The sequence below is a fragment of the Arabidopsis thaliana genome, chromosome 2 (genome assembly GCF_000001735.4).
Source record: "Arabidopsis thaliana chromosome 2, partial sequence".
Classification (NCBI taxonomy): Eukaryota; Viridiplantae; Streptophyta; class Magnoliopsida; order Brassicales; family Brassicaceae; genus Arabidopsis; species Arabidopsis thaliana.
The window spans coordinates 7,546,401-7,567,311 of NC_003071.7; the positions used below are offsets into that span (position 1 = coordinate 7,546,401).

At 36.8% G+C, this 20,911-nt stretch overlaps 6 protein-coding genes across 10 annotated transcripts; all 6 read left to right on the forward strand.

The window, feature by feature from the left end:
• The first annotated feature begins 39 nt into the window (after positions 1-39).
• Positions 40-2,006, forward strand: AT2G17360 (Ribosomal protein S4 (RPS4A) family protein). Of its 2 annotated transcripts, NM_001202610.1 has the most exons (6): positions 80-200; positions 594-671; positions 755-935; positions 1,051-1,148; positions 1,313-1,480; positions 1,615-1,913. In NM_001202610.1, the coding sequence occupies exons 1-6, from the start codon at positions 198-200 to the stop codon at positions 1,639-1,641; spliced, it is 555 nt and encodes a 184-aa protein (NP_001189539.1). In that variant the 5' UTR covers positions 80-197; the 3' UTR covers positions 1,642-1,913. The 2 variants fall into 2 exon arrangements, with proteins under 2 accessions (NP_565414.1, NP_001189539.1); NM_127291.4 differs by having other exon boundaries at positions 40-200; positions 1,313-2,006.
• A 1,295-nt stretch (positions 2,007-3,301) lies between these two features.
• Positions 3,302-5,860, forward strand: HMG2 (3-hydroxy-3-methylglutaryl-CoA reductase 2). The gene is made up of 4 exons (NM_127292.3): positions 3,302-4,520; positions 4,599-4,780; positions 4,869-5,209; positions 5,330-5,860. The coding sequence occupies exons 1-4, from the start codon at positions 3,607-3,609 to the stop codon at positions 5,579-5,581; spliced, it is 1,689 nt and encodes a 562-aa protein (NP_179329.1). The 5' UTR covers positions 3,302-3,606; the 3' UTR covers positions 5,582-5,860.
• Positions 5,861-6,591: 731 nt separating this feature from the next.
• AP19 (associated protein 19) lies at positions 6,592-8,763 on the forward strand. The gene is made up of 7 exons (NM_127293.3): positions 6,592-6,724; positions 7,555-7,641; positions 7,731-7,822; positions 7,908-8,016; positions 8,116-8,151; positions 8,240-8,326; positions 8,416-8,763. Exons 1-7 carry the CDS (start codon positions 6,722-6,724, stop codon positions 8,485-8,487), a joined length of 486 nt encoding a protein of 161 aa, NP_565415.1. The 5' UTR covers positions 6,592-6,721; the 3' UTR covers positions 8,488-8,763.
• Positions 8,764-9,185: 422 nt separating this feature from the next.
• Positions 9,186-11,664, forward strand: AKR2B (ankyrin repeat-containing 2B). Its single transcript, NM_127294.5, has 9 exons — positions 9,186-9,328; positions 9,452-9,509; positions 9,594-9,736; positions 9,820-10,032; positions 10,130-10,278; positions 10,354-10,510; positions 10,636-10,728; positions 11,006-11,145; positions 11,244-11,664. The coding sequence occupies exons 2-9, from the start codon at positions 9,470-9,472 to the stop codon at positions 11,341-11,343; spliced, it is 1,035 nt and encodes a 344-aa protein (NP_179331.1). The 5' UTR covers positions 9,186-9,328; positions 9,452-9,469; the 3' UTR covers positions 11,344-11,664.
• Positions 11,665-12,515: 851 nt separating this feature from the next.
• AT2G17410 (ARID/BRIGHT DNA-binding domain-containing protein) lies at positions 12,516-17,381 on the forward strand. 3 transcript variants are annotated; one of them, NM_127296.3, is made up of 13 exons: positions 12,516-12,752; positions 13,444-15,054; positions 15,151-15,190; positions 15,374-15,426; positions 15,530-15,575; positions 15,788-15,880; positions 15,987-16,094; positions 16,217-16,271; positions 16,363-16,429; positions 16,513-16,579; positions 16,665-16,715; positions 16,802-16,894; positions 16,973-17,352. In NM_127296.3, the coding sequence occupies exons 2-13, from the start codon at positions 13,469-13,471 to the stop codon at positions 17,072-17,074; spliced, it is 2,361 nt and encodes a 786-aa protein (NP_179333.2). In that variant the 5' UTR covers positions 12,516-12,752; positions 13,444-13,468; the 3' UTR covers positions 17,075-17,352. The 3 variants fall into 3 exon arrangements, with proteins under 3 accessions (NP_179333.2, NP_001189540.1, NP_001325412.1); NM_001202611.1 differs by having other exon boundaries at positions 12,577-12,752; positions 16,363-16,395; positions 16,497-16,579; positions 16,973-17,109; NM_001335547.1 differs by lacking the exon at positions 12,516-12,752 and adding an exon at positions 12,815-13,056 and having other exon boundaries at positions 16,973-17,381.
• Positions 17,382-17,839: 458 nt separating this feature from the next.
• Positions 17,840-20,201, forward strand: NTRA (NADPH-dependent thioredoxin reductase A). Of its 2 annotated transcripts, none has more exons than NM_127297.5 (2): positions 17,840-19,022; positions 19,749-20,172. In NM_127297.5, exons 1-2 carry the CDS (start codon positions 17,942-17,944, stop codon positions 19,817-19,819), a joined length of 1,152 nt encoding a protein of 383 aa, NP_179334.5. In that variant the 5' UTR covers positions 17,840-17,941; the 3' UTR covers positions 19,820-20,172. The 2 variants fall into 2 exon arrangements, with proteins under 2 accessions (NP_179334.5, NP_001324329.1); NM_001335548.1 differs by having other exon boundaries at positions 17,876-19,022; positions 19,190-20,201.
• The last annotated feature ends 710 nt before the right edge of the window (positions 20,202-20,911 follow it).

Sequence of the window (20,911 nt, forward strand, 5' to 3'; positions counted from 1 at the left end):
ATAAAAGCGGGCTCTTATTGGGCCTATATTGGGCCTGTACTTAACATAAGTCACACGTGTGGCAGCGGATTTTTGGATTACACATGTTAAAAACTTAAAATTAGGGCTTTGTGTTTCGCTTCTTCTCAAACCCTAGAAGATATAATTGAGACTGGCTTGCTTAGCCGCGGAGAACTCAGAACTCATTCGCTGCAAACATGGTTCGTAATCTTCGTCTCTTTCTCTAAGTCTCGTATTCACAAGCGTATTGCGTCATGTGTTTGTTTTGGTTTTGGATAGTTTGTCTCCATCTGTGAATTCATTTTGTGCGGGATTATAAAATCTCTCTTTGTAATCTAGATAGCATTTCCATGTAATTATGGGTAATTGTTAATGTTTATAAAGTGAATTCCTTTGTGCGATCTGTAAAATGGGTTAGGGATTGATATTGAGATCTCAAAAGATAGGACTCAATTAGTCAGATATGAAACCTCCCTGGCGTTATTCTCTTGTTCTGTGACTTGAGGTCTTGAGTGATGAGACTTTTAGTGATTGAGCTATTATAAACATTTATTGTGTTTTGATTTTTATTTTTGTTCGATATTCTTTTGCAGGCAAGAGGTTTGAAGAAGCATTTGAAGAGGCTCAATGCTCCTAAGCATTGGATGCTTGATAAACTTGGTGGTGCCTTTGTAAGTTTCACTTGTGTTGGATTGAATCTTATTAGAGCTTAGTTTTCGTTTGATTCGGTGCTTATAATGCTATTTCTGTCCAGGCCCCCAAGCCGTCTTCTGGGCCACACAAGTCTAGGGAGTGTTTACCCTTGGTCCTTATCATCAGGAACAGGTTGAAGTATGCTCTGACATACAGAGAAGTGATTTCGATCTTGATGCAAAGGCATATTCAGGTTGATGGGAAAGTGAGGACTGACAAGACTTACCCTGCTGGTTTCATGGGTGAGTCTGTTAGTGTTGTGATACGTTTTCAGAGTCTGGCTATAGTCCTTGTGCTGATTGATTTTTATGCTTCTTGTGATCAATGATCTAACTAAGGATAAATATTTATTTACAGATGTTGTGTCTATCCCCAAAACAAATGAGAACTTCCGTCTTTTGTATGACACCAAGGGACGTTTCCGTCTCCACTCCATCAAGGATGAGGAGGCTAAGGTTTGTTCTCCTAAATCTCTTACATTGCCATATACTGAATCTGTCAAAACAAAGTCAAGTCTTTATTCATTGCTCTATACTTACATTAGAGGTCTGCTGAATTTGCATGTTGATTACCAGTTTGTAATATATTCCAACAAGTATCCTCTTTTGTTGTTGTGCAGTTCAAGCTTTGCAAAGTGAGATCGATCCAATTTGGTCAGAAGGGTATTCCCTACTTGAACACATATGATGGTCGCACCATCCGTTATCCTGACCCGCTCATCAAGCCTAACGACACCATCAAGCTCGACCTTGAGGAGAACAAGATTGTGGAGTTCATTAAGTTTGATGTGGGCAACGTAGTTATGGTCACTGGAGGAAGAAACAGAGGGCGTGTTGGTGTGATTAAGAACCGTGAGAAACACAAGGGTAGCTTTGAAACCATCCACATTCAAGACTCAACAGGACATGAGTTTGCAACAAGGTTGGGAAATGTGTACACAATCGGTAAGGGAACAAAGCCATGGGTGTCCCTTCCAAAGGGTAAAGGTATTAAGTTGACCATCATTGAGGAAGCCAGGAAGAGACTTTCTGCTCAACAAGCTTGATAGTTAATACTATGCTCTGTTTTCCAGTTTCAGAACAAACCATGCTTTAGTTTGCAGCTTTTCAATGAGTCACTTTTGTTTTAAAACTTATCTTTTCGGATTGTTATGAGCTATATTTTGGACCTTTTGCGCTATTAATATTAAGTTTGAACTCAACCTTGTTTCTTCAGATAGTTATTGAATTGCTTCGTAGTATTTAGGGGCCATTTTGTTAATGTTAGGGTCTTAGGGAGATCACAACTTCTGCTAAACAACAGTAAGATAAATGTATCACTTAAACATGTGGTAACATTCTGATTGATGTTTCAAATTTCCGATCTCGATGTCATATTTCGGTGTGGGAGACAAAACAAGGTTTATGGGTTTGCTCTAGAAAGTCTTACATTGATTATGGTGCACAAGCATACGTGTCTGCTTTAAGAATACTGAAGTCATGTTGATATCGTTATTGTCGCTAGCTTCACGTGGTAGTTGTGGCGAGTGTTATTTTAAAATCGTTAGTAGAAGTTGCTCAAAGATTCTTCTCCTTGGTGACTTGGTCAAACAAAAAATCCTACAAAATGAGAAGAAGATAACAACAAAAACGACACTGAAGTCAATGTCGAACCAAGTGCCTCGGAAATGCAACTACAGTCAGGTATATTGATTGAAAACAATGTATCTCTTGTATGAAATCAAACGCCATGCATGAATCTGTTTTAAGCTTGGGGAAATTATAAGAGTAAATCAAGAAAAATATTCTAGATGATAGAAGCATAGAACATTGATCATGTAACTTCATGACAACAAGAAATTGTCTTCGAATCTTTTTTGATGGTTTTTCTACATTCAAGTTAAAAAAAATGTCATTTGATGTGAACCGGTTCGACTTAGCATATGGTTAATTGAAATCCAGCAAAATAAGAAAAGACTTGAGAATATCTAAAGCCAAAACTGCTGAATTCCAAAAGCCAAAATAGGTGTTAACTTATGGTGGATATAAATATAAATCATAGAGAAAATTTTACGGAGATTGAATAATTAATACCCGCAAAAGGATCGGGAAACTGAATAGCAAAAAGACGAGAGAGAATGAGATTTTACTTCTTTATAATTGAAGTTATGCGAATGTTGTGTATTTTTACAATGAACGGTTTATCGTTCTTTATATAGAGATAAAAAAAAAGATAAAATTTACTGTGTTGGCATAGTAACATTTAAATTTTAAACTACATCACTAAATAATTAGCTTTGAAAGAATATATATTTCTCTTAGTTTTTTTTCTTTTCTTTTTAAGTTATTATTAAGAATGTGGCCAAATTTACCCAAGAGTTAAAATTTTGTCCCATCCTTTATATTTTAAGGAAAAAATTAATAGTTTTAGAGATTGATTTTTACCATTTCAATTTGGGGGAAAAAAATAACAATCTAAAAGCATTGAAGGTTTGAATTTTTGATTCAAAAAGACCCAAAATAAACGCCTCATCTTTAGGTTAATTTTCAGAATAACTATTAAAAAGTGAATAATTCTTCACTGATCCATGTTGGACTAGTAAGTAGTAACAATCAAATCCATAACATTAAATGTGTTGAAAAAAAGAATCAAAAGTAACAAAAACCATAACCCTAAATAATCATCCCAAAAGTGGAAATAATAAAAGAAGCAGTTAGATTGTGACGGAGGAGACAAAATCATCATCTCTGTTCTTCTTCTTCTCCTCTCTCACATACGATGATGACCCAACAACCTTGACGTTGATTTCGATGTCACACACAACACTATAAATAACACTCTTCACCTATTTTTGTCATCTCACACTTTGGACTTTGGAGCCCAAAATAATCTCATAACCATTAAAAACAAATCTCCTCCTTCTCTCCGGCGTCAATGGAGGATCTCCGTCGTAGATTTCCGACTAAAAAGAACGGAGAAGAAATCTCTAATGTCGCCGTCGATCCTCCTCTTCGTAAAGCCTCTGACGCGCTTCCTCTTCCGTTATACCTAACCAACACTTTTTTCCTCTCGCTCTTCTTCGCTACTGTTTATTTTCTTCTTAGCCGATGGCGTGAGAAGATCCGTAACTCGACGCCTCTTCACGTCGTTGACTTATCTGAGATCTGTGCTCTAATCGGTTTCGTTGCTTCGTTTATCTACCTCCTTGGTTTCTGTGGTATTGATCTCATTTTCCGATCTTCTTCCGATGATGATGTTTGGGTTAACGATGGGATGATTCCATGTAATCAATCCCTAGATTGTCGTGAGGTTCTTCCGATTAAACCTAATTCCGTCGATCCTCCTCGGGAATCGGAGCTTGATTCGGTGGAAGATGAAGAAATCGTTAAATTAGTGATCGACGGAACCATCCCTTCGTACTCATTGGAGACGAAACTCGGAGATTGTAAAAGAGCAGCAGCGATTAGAAGAGAAGCGGTTCAGAGGATAACCGGTAAATCCTTAACCGGTCTTCCATTGGAAGGTTTCGATTACAATTCAATTTTGGGGCAATGCTGTGAGATGCCAGTTGGGTATGTTCAGATCCCAGTGGGGATTGCAGGACCTTTGTTGCTTGATGGGGTTGAGTATTCAGTGCCAATGGCTACAACAGAAGGTTGTTTGGTTGCTAGTACCAATAGAGGTTTTAAAGCTATACACTTGTCTGGTGGTGCTTTTAGTGTTCTTGTGAAAGATGCCATGACTAGAGCTCCAGTTGTTAGATTCCCTTCTGCAAGAAGAGCTGCTCTTGTCATGTTTTATCTTCAAGATCCTTCTAATTTCGAGAGATTGTCTCTCATTTTCAACAAGTGAGTTTTGAAAGTTTCTCCTTTTACTTAGTGATTTGAGTGTTGTTGCTGACTTGTTTGTTGTTCTATATGTTATAGATCGAGTAGATTTGCTAGGCTTCAGAGTATTACATGCACGATTGCTGGGAGGAATCTGTATCCGAGGTTTGCGTGTAGTACTGGTGATGCTATGGGGATGAACATGGTCTCAAAAGGTGTTCAGAATGTCTTGGACTTTGTAAAGAGCGAGTTTCCTGACATGGATGTTATTGGCATCTCTGGTAAACTCTTCTTTCCCTCTTTGGTGTTGTCTCGATTTTCGAAATAAAGTTGAACTCTTTTTGATTAATTTGGTGTTATGGTGTTCAGGGAACTACTGTTCGGACAAGAAGGCTTCGGCTGTAAACTGGATCGAAGGACGTGGTAAGCATGTTGTATGTGAAGCTTTTATTAAGGCTGAGATTGTGGAGAAAGTGTTGAAGACTAGCGTTGAGGCTCTTGTAGAGCTTAACACGCTCAAGAATCTTGTTGGTTCAGCCATGGCGGGTTCTCTTGGTGGGTTCAATGCTCATTCAAGCAATATTGTCAGCGCTGTGTTCATCGCCACTGGCCAAGACCCAGCTCAAAACGTGGAGAGCTCACACTGTATGACCATGATTCTTCCCGATGGTGACGACCTTCACATCTCTGTTTCAATGCCTTGCATTGAGGTATAATGCATGTTCTATCTTGAAATTAAACCCATTATTGCAGAGAACACAAAGCCGTTAGTTTTTTGAATTATTGTTGGATCCAACTCATGAATGTTTTGTTTATTGATGTGACTCCAGGTTGGTACTGTTGGAGGTGGGACACAACTTGCATCACAAGCAGCTTGTTTGAATCTACTCGGTGTGAAAGGATCAAACAACGAGAAACCTGGCTCGAACGCACAGCAATTGGCAAGAATAGTGGCTGGTTCGGTTCTTGCAGGAGAGCTTTCACTAATGTCTGCTATTGCAGCTGGACAGCTTGTGAAGAGTCACATGAAATACAACAGATCCAGCAGAGACATTGGCCCTTCGTCTCAAGTCAACAGGTGATGTTTGGAGCACGATGAGACGGATAATAATAAAACAACAAAAACCCATAATTAGATTTGATGTAATTCTAACTTCATTTGATTTCTTCTTCATCGATCTCTTTTCTTTTCTATCTATTTTGTACTAAGTCTCCAAATTTTCTTAATTTATGTAAAGTCTTTTGTCCTTCCATCTTTATGGCTTATATTAATATCATAGCTTAGCATCAAAATGTGTAATTAAATTGCGGTTTAAGCTTTAAAGCCATGATTTTTTTTTCTAACATTGAATAGATTATTGTGGCAGTGTTTGCTTTGTGATGATTATGTACGTGACAGAGTTAGGTACTACTAATAAATGTAGAAATGTAGTTGTGAATATTGCAGACGATGGAGGAGTGATATGGTAGTTTGACAAATGAAGCATTTGAGGCAATGAAGTCTCTCCTCATGGCATGTGTGTGTATGGGTCTTTGATGATATCTTAGAAAGTAAGCAGTAGAGACTGTGCAGAGAGCTAAACCAACAATCATTATTGATTTTAAACCAAAGAGAGTAAGAGTTTTATTATTATTGATTTCTGATTACTTCTCTTACAATTGAAGTAATGAATTTTATGTTACGACAAATTTGATCATTTATATAGACGTAAAAATGTAAATTATTATGCATGCATAGTGACGCTGAGGCTCATACAAGTTATAATTTACTCTCAATATTTTCAGGTTGCACATCAATTGTTGATATTTTGTTTCCTCCTTTGTTCTAACTTTTACAACAATAATATCTCATTTTGAAAAATTGCCTAAACCTTTTAATAAAAAGTTGTGATTTTGTTGCAATTTTTAATCTGTAAAAATGCAATCCGATTAAGTCGGACCGTCAGATCAGTCCTCATCTTGTTTGTTTAACGGTCCAGATTTAAAACACTACCCCAGTAAATACAAAACCAACTGAAGAAAAATAAATAAAAAGTAAATTTTTAAAGAGTCCGACCCGGGTCCCTCAAAAAAAAAAAACTCCGACCCGGGACAAGATCCGTATCCAACAAACTTATATGTGTATCGGACACAGAAGAATACTTTCCACGATCATCAGCTTCTGGAGATCTCTTCTGGGAATCGAGCTTCACTGTTAAAGATTTTCCTTCAATCGGCTAAAAATGGTAACAATCGCCACTCCCTTTGCTTTTGGGCTTCTCTGTTATCTGTTCGAATTTTGGATCTGCCTTCGATCTTGTACTATTGCATCGAGTATCTACGATTTGATTTGATGATGAAATTGAATCTAATCCTCCGGTATCCGTAGATTTCTGCTTGGATCTGTCCGGTTCTTTTCTCGCTTACGAATTGATCGATTATTTAGGAAGTGAAAGGATTAGTTTGTTTCGTGAAGCTTGAAATTGTTATGTTTCTGTTGCCCATTCGAATCTCTTGTGAGTTATTAAATCCAATTCATTGTTTTTGAACCACTATTGCTCTTGAAGTAATTAAGCTTCTTGGATTCAAATGTAATAGGGTCTAAGCTAGTTCATGTACCTCACATCTCTTTATTTGCCTCTGTTTCTGAATTGGCAAAATAAGCTCGTTGATCTCTCCATCTTTCCATATCTTTAAATGGTTTAAAAACTTTTCTTGAGATGCTTGTGGCTTGCGTTTAGGTGTATGATGGTAAATGATTCTCAAGTTCTGGTACTTGATCTCTCACAATTCCCTCTTTTGCTTGCCTTATGCAATTATGTGCATTTCAAATCTTTATGAGTTGCCAGAAATCGTGATATATACTACTGGTTTTGTCTGGTCTTGTTTTAATTCTCTTTATCTCGATGCTGTCTTTGTGATTCTAGAATTTTCTCATGCTTGATATGGGTGAGGAGACGTCAAAAACTAATTAATGTGTTATGTATTGCCATTCACAATGATAGAATAATGCTTTCTTGAAAAGAAAAAAAAAAACTTCTAAGGTGGCTGTTTTGGGTTATGTTTGTATTTTCAGATACATTTCGTGTTACTAGTCAGTCGACAAGGGAAAGTAAGGCTCACCAAGTGGTATTCGCCGTATACGCAGAAGGAAAGATCTAAGGTATGTACAGCTTAAGTGTTATTGAGTTAATGCCGCATTATGCTTTGCATGCCTATTTAATCTTACATTTGGAAAAATGATCTGGACAGGTCATACGTGAACTCAGTGGAGTGATTCTGAACCGAGGTCCCAAGCTCTGCAATTTTATTGAATGGAGAGGATACAAGGTTGTCTACAAAAGGTAATAGACATATTTTATATAAGTAGCATGTATTTGCTACTTTAAAAACAATGGTTATAAACATGATGGTTTTGTAATTTTGCAGATATGCAAGCTTGTACTTCTGCATGTGCATTGATGAGGCGGATAACGAGTTAGAGGTACTGGAGATAATTCATCACTACGTCGAGATTCTTGACCGCTACTTTGGCAGTGTGAGTAAACGCTTATCCAAAATATACTCCTACCACTCTATCATAACCTTACAAAACATCTAGATTTTGATTAAGAGCTGTTTATTCTATGATCTTCAGGTGTGTGAACTCGATTTGATTTTTAACTTCCACAAGGTATACATACTCAACTCTATCAATGATTCTCTACTCTCTGTATTTTACTTCAATATGACAATTTTCGAATCTGGTTGTTTTGTTCTAGGCGTATTATATACTCGATGAGCTGTTGATCGCCGGAGAACTTCAAGAGTCAAGCAAGAAAACAGTTGCAAGGATAATATCAGCCCAGGTATGGTTTCTTAATCCTAATGCCCACTGAGACAAAAACGATTAGTCCGTAAGGGTTGTGTAAATGATGTTGTGTTATAATATTTGAAGGATCAATTGGTGGAAGTTGCGAAAGAGGAGGCGAGTTCCATAAGTAATATAATTGCTCAGGCTACCAAGTAGTCCTTTTCTGAACTTTTCTTATGCAGCTGAAACAATCGTAAATGAGTTAATATTTTCCTTAAACTCTGAGATATTCTCTTCTGAATCACACTTTTGTTTGTCATGTCATGTGATTGTTTGATTGATTAGAAGAAAGAAGCATTCATCGTTTTGGGTTTAAAAGTAGTGATTGATCTGCGAAATCATAAATGGTATACTATTTTTTCACATATGTTACGTTTTAAAACGTGGAATGCTGAAATTTCATCAAGTTCATCATCTCGAAATTATAATTTGTCCGATTGATTGAATAGAATTGGTTTTTGAGCCTGAGGACTGATGCACCAAACAACATGCCAGTGTCTCGTTCTTTCTTCTTCAACGTGCCTAATTTTGTAATTCGGGCGACCTAACCTCATTTTGTGTAACCGTGATCCGCCATGAGAGGAGGTATCCGCTCGAAGAGTTATCCTTTCTCCTCACAAAAGCAACGCCAATGTCCCTTTTCTCACTTTGCCCTGTTTGCTCCTTAGTACTTGTTTCACCAAAATAATCTATAGGATTTCAAATACATGAAGAATGTTTGATGGTAACACCAAAAATAGTGGAGAAGAAACAGACACTTATGGGCTTGGGCTCAAGGACTCGAAACTTGTATACCCAAACTTAAACGTGACTGCGTCTTGTTCTTACCAATCCAATAATTTATAGTAATGATAATAATTCATCTTTCCATATATAATTTTTTTTAATTATTGAAATTAAAAATGAGGGAAAGAATATCCGTTTTCTTTGCCACAAAAACATTTTCATTTGGGGGTTTTCATAATTTTTGGTTCTTCAGCTCCTCAAGCTTCGATAGGTATCGATCGTCTTCACCATACTTTTGGATTTTTTCTGATCACGTTTCAATTCCAATCTGAGAGATCTTCCTTGATTCGATTTCTGAATATATCTCTGTAATTTTTTTTCTGGTTTTTTCTAGGGTTTTAGTAATTTTCCGATGGCTTCAAGCTCAGAGAAAACACCTCTTATTCCTTCAGGTATATATGTTAATCTCGATTTTAGTTTTAGAATCGATTTGGTTGTTGTTTCTTCGAGTAATATAGAGAAATTGTTTTCAACAGATGAGAAAAACGATACCAAGGAAGAGAGTAAGAGTACTACTAAACCAGAATCAGGCTCAGGAGCTCCACCTTCACCTTCACCGACTGATCCTGGGCTTGATTTCAATGCTTTTGATTTCTCCGGCATGGCTGGGATCCTCAATGTAAGTTCTCTTTTGTGGGTGTATGATCATTGAATAGTCAAAGGTTGGATTTTTTCTTGTGTTTGATTGGTTTGTTTATTCAGGATCCAAGTATCAAGGAATTGGCTGAGCAAATAGCTAAAGATCCTTCATTTAACCAGTTAGCTGAGCAGCTTCAGAGATCTGTGCCAACCGGATCTCATGAAGGAGGTCTACCTAACTTTGATCCACAACAGTATATGCAGACAATGCAGCAGGTTATGGAGAATCCTGAGTTTAGAACAATGGCTGAGCGTCTTGGTAACGCTTTGGTGCAGGTACCTTTAATACAAGCTCTTTCGGATCTTCTTGTTATTATTAGTTAGTCAATACTTGAGGTGTGATCATGACATTGAATCTCTGTTTGGTGTTTAGGATCCACAAATGTCTCCCTTTTTGGAGGCTCTTGGTAACCCTGCAGCATCAGAGCAGTTTGCAGAGCGTATGGCGCAAATGAAAGAAGATCCTGAATTGAAACCTATACTAGCTGAGATTGATGCTGGTGGTCCTTCTGCTATGATGAAGTAAGCATGCCATTATTTGCTATAAATTATTAGGTTTACTTGTGTTCATGGCTAATAGTTGATTACTGGTGTTAGGTACTGGAATGATAAAGATGTGTTGGCAAAGCTGGGTGAAGCAATGGGTATAGCTGTTGGAGCAGACCAGACTGTTGCAGCTGAACCTGAAGAGGCCGAAGAAGGGGAAGAGGAAGAGTCTATTGTTCACCAGACCGCTAGTCTTGGTGATGTCGAGGTAAACTGATTCATACACTGTTAGTCTCTCGTGTTTCTGACGGTCTATATTTTATACTTAAGTCGGAATCATTGATCGAGGTTAGCTCATAAACTCTCTGTGCATTGATTTCCTGAACCAACCAGGGTTTGAAAGCTGCCTTGGCATCTGGTGGGAACAAAGATGAAGAAGACTCTGAAGGAAGGACTGCTTTGCATTTTGCATGTGGATACGGCGAGGTATGTCAACGTCTCAACAAGCCTTAACAAAAAAAACTGTCGAAATGTCACTATCACAGAATCATGGAAGGCAGTATATACTACCAATATTTACTAGCATCATGCACTTGATGGATAAGCAGCTTCGGTTTCACTTAGTAGATTATTACACAATTATCTGTAGCATTCTTTACAAAGGAAATTGACAGTTGCCATTATTACATCTGCAATTAGAAGTTGTTATAAAAGCTTAATCCGAAGTTTGAACCCAGCTGACCTAGGTTGAGTTTGTATGTAGGTGAGATGTGCTCAGGTTCTTCTGGATGCTGGAGCAAATGCAAATGCGATTGACAAAAACAAGAACACACCATTGCACTATGCTGCTGGTTATGGAAGGAAAGAGTGTGTAAGCCTCCTCCTAGAGAATGGTGCTGCAGTGTAAGTTTGCAACAACAAGAACACAAATTCGATTTCCAAACAACTTAGTAATGGTTATATAAGACTCTTTTAAGTGTCGTTTCATTTTCTGTTTGCAGAACTCAGCAAAACATGGACAATAAAAATCCCATTGATGTGGCCAGGCTAAACAATCAGCTAGATGTGGTGAAACTACTTGAGAAGGACGCTTTCCTCTGAGCTGCTTTGACTCTTGAAGGATATGTTTCTTCTCTGTCATGTAATAGTGTCACAGAGTCTGATTGCAACCTTGTCTTCTGTGGGGGTTTTCATCATTAAATCTGGAAAAAAAAGATGGAGAAAATGGATGTTTATTATGGTTTTGTAATGAATTATTTTCTTCTTGAATTGGTTTTTTCTTTTGGCTCTTAAAGTCTTTTTTGTCCTTCTTTGTGTGCCACAGGGCTTTAGTGTTGCAATCACAAAGAAAAAACCCTTAAACTGTTATATTCGAGAAGGAATAGACTGTTTAATCAAATCGGTGATAAGATAATTTGGAGATTTTTAACATGCCAACCGTAAATTAGAATGAAGAGTAGAAAGCCCATAGAGGATAACGATACTAATAGATGAGATTTGTACATAAGTAATGTGCAGAATGGAAGTCGATAGAATGAAATGCAAAAGTGAACTCAAGAACAGCAAAGATGATAAAACTTGGACCTCAAATCATCTTTGGCTCTTTGCTGTTTCTTTTGTTTTCTCTCTTGAAAGTATTATTGAAAAAACAGTAAAAAAAAACTCAAAATTGAGGTTACTTCAATTTAACAATAGTAAAATCATCAACACAATTTTTTTTTTTAAAGACATCTTAATTTTCTAAAATGGATATACAAAATCATATCTTGCACCTCGGAATTTGGTCCACCTTAGACGTTTTTAGTGGCAAAAATTCCCGGATTTATGTGGATTCCAATATTAGTCTAGGTTTCGGCATAGAATTCTCCTGGTTAATTAAAAATATGTATACAATGTTATAATTTAATCAAACCAACAAAATAAAAAGAGTTTGTAAAAATTTCAAAATAGTTCTTTCAAATAAATTCTGAACAGTCTTTTAAATTTATTTTTAGTGTTTAGTGTGTCATATGTCATATGTATACAAAAACTTAATTTAAAATTTGTTATTTTGAGTGAGAGTTTTAACTGTAAAACTAAATATACGATTTTACAAAAAGTAATATAAATAAATTAAGCATTATTTGGAAAATAATGTAAAGCTGATAATTATATTCCTAATTTTAAATCCATATTGTTTCCTTAAAGAATATTTCAATATAATTGCAAAAAGAAAAGAAAGGAAATATATCTTCCGACAATATTATCTGATGCGCGTGAAATAGACTATCAGGCCAAGATTAGGTCAAAAAGCCCGTGAGCCCAAAAACCTGAGAAAACCCGGTTCAAATTGCAAACCCTCGATTTCATTTCTCCAATTCGATAGACGCTGGGTAAAAAAATTCGGAGGACGACGAAAGAGAAAACGAGTGTTTCAGTCACTGCCCCACGGAGCTCTCGGAAATTTGTCTTCCCCTTGTCGTCGTCTCCCTATCTACTGCTTCTTCTTCGTTTTCGTCTTCTTTATCAAGGTGCGCTTTAGCTTCTCAACGCCGTTTGATTTTTAGAATTTCGATTTTTTTTTTTTTTTCTTCTAGTTCTTGAATCAATCCGGAATTTGGCGACTATGTTGCTTCGTTTGTAAATCGTATTCTCCTGTTTAGAAATCTTCAATTGACTGTGTTATAGGAACAATTTAAATCTCAATTTCAATGTCTCTTTTAGTCACCTTCGTGTAGTAATTTGCTTTTGAATTACTGTTAATGAATCTCAAAAAATGGATTTTATAATTTGGGAAAAGGGGCTTCTGGGTTTAATTAAAGAACACGAGATAAGGTCTGGTTTTTTCTTTTCATTTCTTTGTGTGTGTTTTTGGTTTCTTTGATTTTCTTCTGGGTTATGGTCCGTTTGAGTCTGGTGATAGTTAGTTGGCAACCAATTTTTATTGATCTATTACAATCGAGAACACAAAACTAAACCCTAAGAAAGAAGTACATAAAGTTGTTGAAAAGATCTCGTTAACTCTCCCAAAGTCCTAGGGCTTTCACACAACCAGTGATTAAATAACCTTTGAGCTGTTCTCCTTCCCACACTTTATATGTGTGTTTGTGGTTTGTCTAATTTGTGAGGAGCTTCTATGAAACCTCTGGTTATTTTAATTGTTTTCTGCAATTCCTGATTGATATGTTTATATATATTTCTTGTATTTGTGAATTTGTGTAGGAATGCTGTTTAATTGGAATCAACAATGGAGAATTTGACGGAAATAGAATCAACGATGGAGAGTTTAACGGAAATGGAGAGTGAGAGAGTTGAACAGGGTACCGATAAGGAAATTGGAAGTGGAGAGAAAAGGCAGGATGATGTAAAGGAAACGGAGAATGAGAATTCTGGAGAGAGAGTAGGAGAGGAAGCTCCTGTCAGGGAACATGAAGATTCTCCATGTCTCATTGTTATTGAAGAAGGTACTTCCCTAGCTTCCCTTGAGGAGGTGACCAATGCTGATGATCTGCCGAAGATTGATGATGAGAAGAATTCCCAATTTGAAACAAGCCCGCATCCAAGTCCTTCTCCTTCAGTAGCTTTAGACACTGAAGAAGGGTTAATCAACCCTACTGCAGAAGACACTGTAGAAGAGAACATAGTGTCTAGCGAAGTAAGTTCGGATATCTTGAAAGATGACGGAGATGCCGTCGAGGTTGACAGAGATACTGCAGAAGTCCAGGAAGAAACGGCCAACATACCTGAATCCAAACTCTCGGAGGACACAGGATCACCTCATCATCATGCTGATATTCTGATGGTGCAGGAAAAAGCTGCAGAAGAACATGACATGATAGCCTCTGGAGACCATGAAGAATTTCCAGTCAATCCTGATAACAAACACTCTGAAGAAAATCAGTCACCACATCATCATGCTAATAATGTGATGGAGCAGGACCAAGCTGCAGAAGAACGTGAGATCATATCCCCAGGAGAACATAAGGAAATTCCAGCCAATCCTGATACTAAAGTTGTTGAGGAGAACAATGACAGGATAGATGAGGGTGAGGCTAACAATTTGAATTTGGCTGGCGATGGAAGTGGAGCAGTCGATCATGATTACTTGACCAAAACGGAGCTGGACAAAGTGCTAGAGGTGCCTGGTTCTGAGACCATATCAAAACTGGAGGATAGGCCATCTGAGCATCTCTCAGAAACCTCAATGAACGTGGAAAAAGAACTAGAAATGCCTGCCGTTGAAATTTTGCCAGACAATGACAAAAACTCTGATGTGTTGGCAGTTGGAGTTTCTGGAGACAGTGACAATGTGGTATCTGTCTTGCCCGCTTCCCAAACTTCCTCTGATCGTGATGAAGGAATGATTACAGTTGATGCTGAACCTACGGAAGACATGAAACTTGATGTTCCAGATTCTAAATTGGTTACTGATACTACTGTTGACTCTACTAATAACAAGGATGCCCATGTTGAGGCTAATACTGAAAGGCAAGATAATTCTAGTGCACTTGTGCTAAATGATGCAAATAATGAAAGTGCACCAGTGAAACGTGTACCTGGTCCTTATGTTGCATCTTCCAATATAAAGTCTGAAGCGCGGGGTAGTGGAGATTTGAACAATGGAGTACATAAAATAGTTCGGACCCCACCTGTCTTTGATGGGACCATGCGCGCAAAGCGCTCTTTCCTCTTGGATGATGCGTCTGATGGTAATGAATCTGGAACGGAAGAGGATCAATCTGCTTTTATGAAAGAATTGGATAGTTTTTTTAGAGAGCGAAACATGGATTTCAAACCTCCAAAATTTTACGGGGAGGGACTGAACTGCCTCAAGTAAGCTTGATACCCATCATTATTTGGTCACTTTACTGTGTTACATTTTAAAATTTTCAGCAGGAGCTGATATCTAATCAATTTCTTTGGCACAAGGTTGTGGAGAGCTGTAACTAGATTGGGCGGATATGACAAGGTACGGGTCACTGTGAATACGCCTGTTGAATGTCACAGCATCTTTTTTGACAAGCAAATGTGACTTCGGCTTTTCATCTTTTGTTCCATCCTGGCTTACTTGCATGCGTACTGTTGTTCATGATCTAGCAGTGGTGCTTTTGGTGATTTTCTATGATTATTATATGCTTTTTATACTGGATAGGTTACTGGAAGCAAATTATGGCGGCAAGTGGGAGAGTCTTTCAGGCCCCCAAAGTAAGAAGAATGCTTTTCTTATTAGTGGTTTGTCTTAGAAATTTTGGGAAATCATGTGGATATTTTTAAGAATTACCCTCTAATTGGTCAATTGTTTGTTCAGGACATGTACAACAGTATCATGGACTTTCCGAGGTTTCTACGAAAAGGTGAGACTATATTCACCACCTTTTCCTCTCTCTGCTTTTGGTTCGTCTATGTGACTTTTGTATACACTGGCATGGGACTGGGACTCTATGTATCAACCCTTCTGAGAAATAATTGAAATGATTGAACAGTGAACAACTGTGAATCATCTTGAGATATGTTTTCCTTAAGATACAGTAACATCTTGTAACATTATAGTTTCTTCATTTTTCAGGCTCTTCTTGAATATGAGCGGCATAAAGTTAGTGAAGGTGAACTTCAGATACCCCTTCCGTTGGAACTAGAACCGATGAATATTGATAATCAGGTAAAATTGAGAAAACCATATCATGTGTCTGTAGTTTTTGTTTGATCTTCTTCTTCTGATTAATGTCAGTGTTTTAACTTAACCCACTGCCTTGTTTCTACACTAGGCGTCTGGATCAGGGAGAGCAAGGAGAGATGCAGCATCACGTGCTATGCAAGGTTGGCATTCACAGCGTCTTAATGGTAACGGTGAAGTTAGTGACCCTGCAATCAAGGTCCGGTAGAATCTTTTTATATGTTTCATTTTACATTCACACTAGATCTCTCGTTTTTTTTTTGTCAAACATTTAATCTATATCTCATAGTCTGAACGAACATACTGTTTTGTAATTAATAGGATAAGAACTTAGTTCTTCATCAAAAGCGCGAAAAACAGATTGGAACCACCCCTGGTATGAGTTCTGTTTGATGAAGAAGTGTTGTTCTCATTTTTATTTTGAAACTTTGACATGGGTTATCACTTACATCTCACAATGTCATCAGGTTTGCTCAAACGTAAGAGGGCTGCTGAACATGGTGCAAAAAATGCCATCCATGTATCTAAATCTATGTACGATTTTTGGCTTTGTGGTCTGGTTTTCAATGCGTGATAATTCACATTTGAATTCTGATTCCAGTTGTTGTTTTTCCTAGGTTGGATGTGACTGTTGTTGATGTTGGACCACCAGCTGACTGGGTGAAGATTAACGTACAGAGAACGGTAAAATCAATTGCCACTTTCTTAAAAACCTGAGCAATCACTTTCTGGTTTTACATATATTAATAAACTCTTCCACTATCTGCAGCAAGATTGCTTTGAGGTGTATGCATTAGTCCCAGGATTAGTCCGTGAAGAGGTAAGCTCTCAAATCTCGTTGTGTTTACATATGGATCCTAAGATTGAGTTTAGCACTCAGTTTTTGTCTTGGCAACAATAATACAGGTCCGAGTCCAATCAGATCCGGCTGGGCGGTTAGTAATAAGTGGCGAACCCGAGAACCCTATGAATCCTTGGGGAGCTACTCCTTTCAAAAAGGTAAATGCTGGTTACATGATTTTTCAGCTTACACGTAGAATGTTGAATGACATTTTCAAACCTCCATTGAAACTGCAGGTGGTAAGTTTACCAACGAGAATCGATCCGCATCACACATCGGCTGTGGTAACCCTAAACGGGCAGTTATTTGTTCGTGTGCCTCTGGAGCAATTGGAGTAGAAACATTTACAGTTTAACAAAGCCTTTGAAGATCTGAAAGAGAGAAGATTGTTAGAAGTAGTTGTTGAGAGTATTTTGTTTGTATATTATGAGAGATTAAGCACAACATGAGAAGAGCCTTTAGGAATCCTTAATTAGGCCATCTAGTTTTTATTGTCTCTCCTCTCTTTGATTAGATTCTTCTTCTAAGTGTCATCACTATTGATTTGTTGTAGCACCAAACTTCTTTAAACCTTTCTATTAAGAACACACAAATCTACAACCTTTTTATTTTTTTTAATTGTTTATGTGATTTGTTTTCTGTGGCAGTGAATTTTTTATATTATCAACTTATCATGTTAGCTCAAGATTGCATCTCAATTTGTACTTATCTTAGTGGTAATTAGAAAAAAAAACAAAATTAGGCTACAATAGTTTTGTTTGTTTGTTTGTTTAGGTGTTAGGGATAGGGTTTATTTTTTCCGAAGTTTATTAGTGTTTACTATTTAGAGTTTAATGTTTCCAAAATTTTATGGTTTAATTTATACTCTCAGATTAGGTTAAACATTTTTATTTTTAAAAATCTATAATATTTTTCTAATTTTACTTTAAATTGTAGACTAAATAATTGATTCAGCCTTATATTATATCTTAAACTTTGCAAGAATCACTTTGGCTTGTAATGAAATGAAATCCACTGTTTTCATATTCAAAGTGATTCTAGTCTTGTATTAACTATTAAATATTCCAATCTTTAACAACAAAGAAAACTATAATATTCAAAGCCATGTATATAATAATGGACATGGTCCAATAATTTGGCAATTTAAAAAAATATTAAAGAGAAAAGTAGATTCAAATAAAGTGGTCTATATTTCAAATTGCAAAATGTGTTGGATCTCAATGAGCCAGTCAAGATTCATTATAAAGTCTTTATTTAGCACAGCAGGAGGTTTCTTACTTGGATCTGCTCTCTCAAATCCGCCGTCTCTAGCCACCGCGTTTTCTTCTTCTTCCTCGTCCTCCTCCGCCGCCGCCGCCGTCGACATGGAAACTCACAAAACCAAGGTTTGCATCGTCGGAAGTGGACCAGCAGCACACACGGCGGCGATCTATGCATCGAGAGCGGAGCTTAAGCCTCTTCTCTTCGAAGGATGGATGGCTAACGACATCGCTCCCGGCGGTCAATTAACTACAACAACCGACGTCGAAAACTTCCCTGGGTTCCCTGAAGGTATTCTCGGTATTGATATCGTTGAGAAATTCAGAAAACAATCGGAGAGATTTGGAACTACGATCTTCACGGAAACTGTTAACAAAGTTGATTTCTCATCGAAACCGTTTAAGCTATTCACTGATTCGAGAACTGTTCTCGCTGATTCTGTAATCATTTCTACTGGAGCTGTTGCTAAACGTCTTAGCTTCACTGGATCTGGTGAAGGTAATGGTGGTTTTTGGAATCGTGGTATCTCCGCTTGTGCTGTTTGCGACGGAGCTGCTCCGATTTTTAGGAATAAGCCTCTTGTGGTTATTGGTGGTGGTGATTCAGCTATGGAGGAAGCGAATTTTCTGACTAAGTATGGATCTAAGGTTTATATTATTCATAGGAGGGATACGTTTAGGGCGTCTAAGATTATGCAGCAGAGAGCTTTGTCTAACCCTAAGATTGAAGTGATTTGGAACTCTGCCGTGGTTGAGGCGTATGGTGATGAAAATGGACGTGTTCTTGGAGGATTGAAGGTGAAGAATGTTGTTACTGGGGATGTTTCAGATCTGAAGGTGTCTGGATTGTTCTTTGCTATTGGTCATGAGCCAGCTACGAAGTTTTTGGATGGGCAGCTTGAGCTTGATGAAGATGGTTATGTTGTGACCAAGCCAGGTACTACTAAGACGAGCGTGGTTGGTGTATTTGCTGCTGGAGATGTTCAAGACAAGAAGTATAGACAGGCCATCACTGCTGCAGGAACTGGTTTGTACTCTAACTTGTATTTTTTACATTTCTGCACAACGAGTTAGCTCTTTGAAATCATGATTGGAATCTATCATGAGTATCTAAGGGTGCTTGTTGACTGATAGTATTATGTTTTAAGGAGTTGTTAGGTATATCGTTAAGTGAACAATTGTTTGTCTTTTTAGGATAATTGTTGATTGATCTGTTCAAAAAGAGGCGGGTTATCGAAAGTTGGTAGCTTTTTATGACGAGACCCTTTCATGTTATCAAAGTGGCTGGCTTTTGTATATCATTTGATTCATTTTACAAAAGTATATGAGGCATGCTTTTGGTTGGATATGTGTTTGCTGTATGTGTTGTGCCTTCGTTTGAGGTTAAAGGCTATCTACGTTCTCATTCGCATACTCTTTATAAGACTAGTAGTGGTCATTACCATTTTACCAAGTACGTGTCTTGATAGCCTGCAAGGGAAATTGAACTGTTTCAAGTGTCTCGTTATAAGATCTGTAATCTAAATGTTCTCTTGCTACGATGAAAAAGCCTGACATATTTAGCTATTTAGCTATTTACACTTGCATCGTGTGTGTGTGTGTTCGTTGAACTCTGCTGATAACTAACGCTGAAATCAGATTGTTCTCGCCACTCTAAAGTGATTTCATGTTTACTTCAAATGTTTCTCATCTGTTTTTTTGGTTTCATGAATCAAAAGTTCAACTTTCATAAACAACTTTATGGATGGTGCAGGGTGCATGGCGGCATTGGATGCAGAGCATTACTTACAAGAGATTGGATCTCAGGAGGGTAAGAGTGATTGAAGAAGCTGTAGGAGAAGGATCCATGATAAAATCACTCTCTCTCCACCTTATTTGCTTTGCCATTTTTATAACCAATAAAGGATCAGATTGATCTCATACAGACAAATCTGAATAGAATTTTGTTATTTGCATTTGTTTGCAGTTGGATTTTGTGCCAAGTTGTAAACTCTTTAGTTGTCACAGCTTCCACCAAATTCATCTTTTAAGATTTGTTCCTCAGGTGAGAGGACTTTTTCATACTTTAATTCTCTTTTTATTTGATTATGTAATCACAATTAAAAGTGGCATATATGGATTGGAGTTTCTAGAGCTCAAGAAATATACGAAACACTAGATTTTAACCCGCGGTACACCGCGGAACTATTTATTTTATTAAAAGTAACTAAAAATATATTATTTTATAAATTATCTATATGTAACATATTGTTTTGTATTTTATAAATATATAATCCTAATTTCTATATATTGTACAATCCCTTGATTTTATCATGGAATACACCGTAAGTCGATTTTTAAAATTTAAAATTTAAAATTATATATGATTTTTGTTAAGATTGTTTCTTTTGTCATATATTTTAAATTATATCATTGTATTTTAATTGTTAGTTATACGATTTCACCCGTTGTATAACGTGTCGTATTACTATAAACTCAAACCCGTCTGACCATCTTATTCCGTTCAATGAAATTAAACATATTTAATGGATTTCATCCTAGGTATACTGTCTCATATTACTATCAACTCAAACCCGTCCTACCATCTAACCCCGTTCAATAAAATTAAATATTATTTTATTATTTTTGTTTTAATAATACTTTAATTTTAAATATATATAATTCAAATCAATTTCAAACTTTTTATTTTAAATGGTTATTTAATTGTTATAATTTATAAAGTTCATATATTTTAATATTTTAAACCTGTCATACCATCTAATCCTGTTCGGTGAAATTAAACATTATTTTTTAATTTTTTGTTTAAATAATATTTTTATTAAAAGATTTATAATTCAAATAAATTTAAAATGTGTCTTTCAAATAGTTATTTGATTTTTATAGATTTCACATTTAAAATATTTCTCTATATGTAAC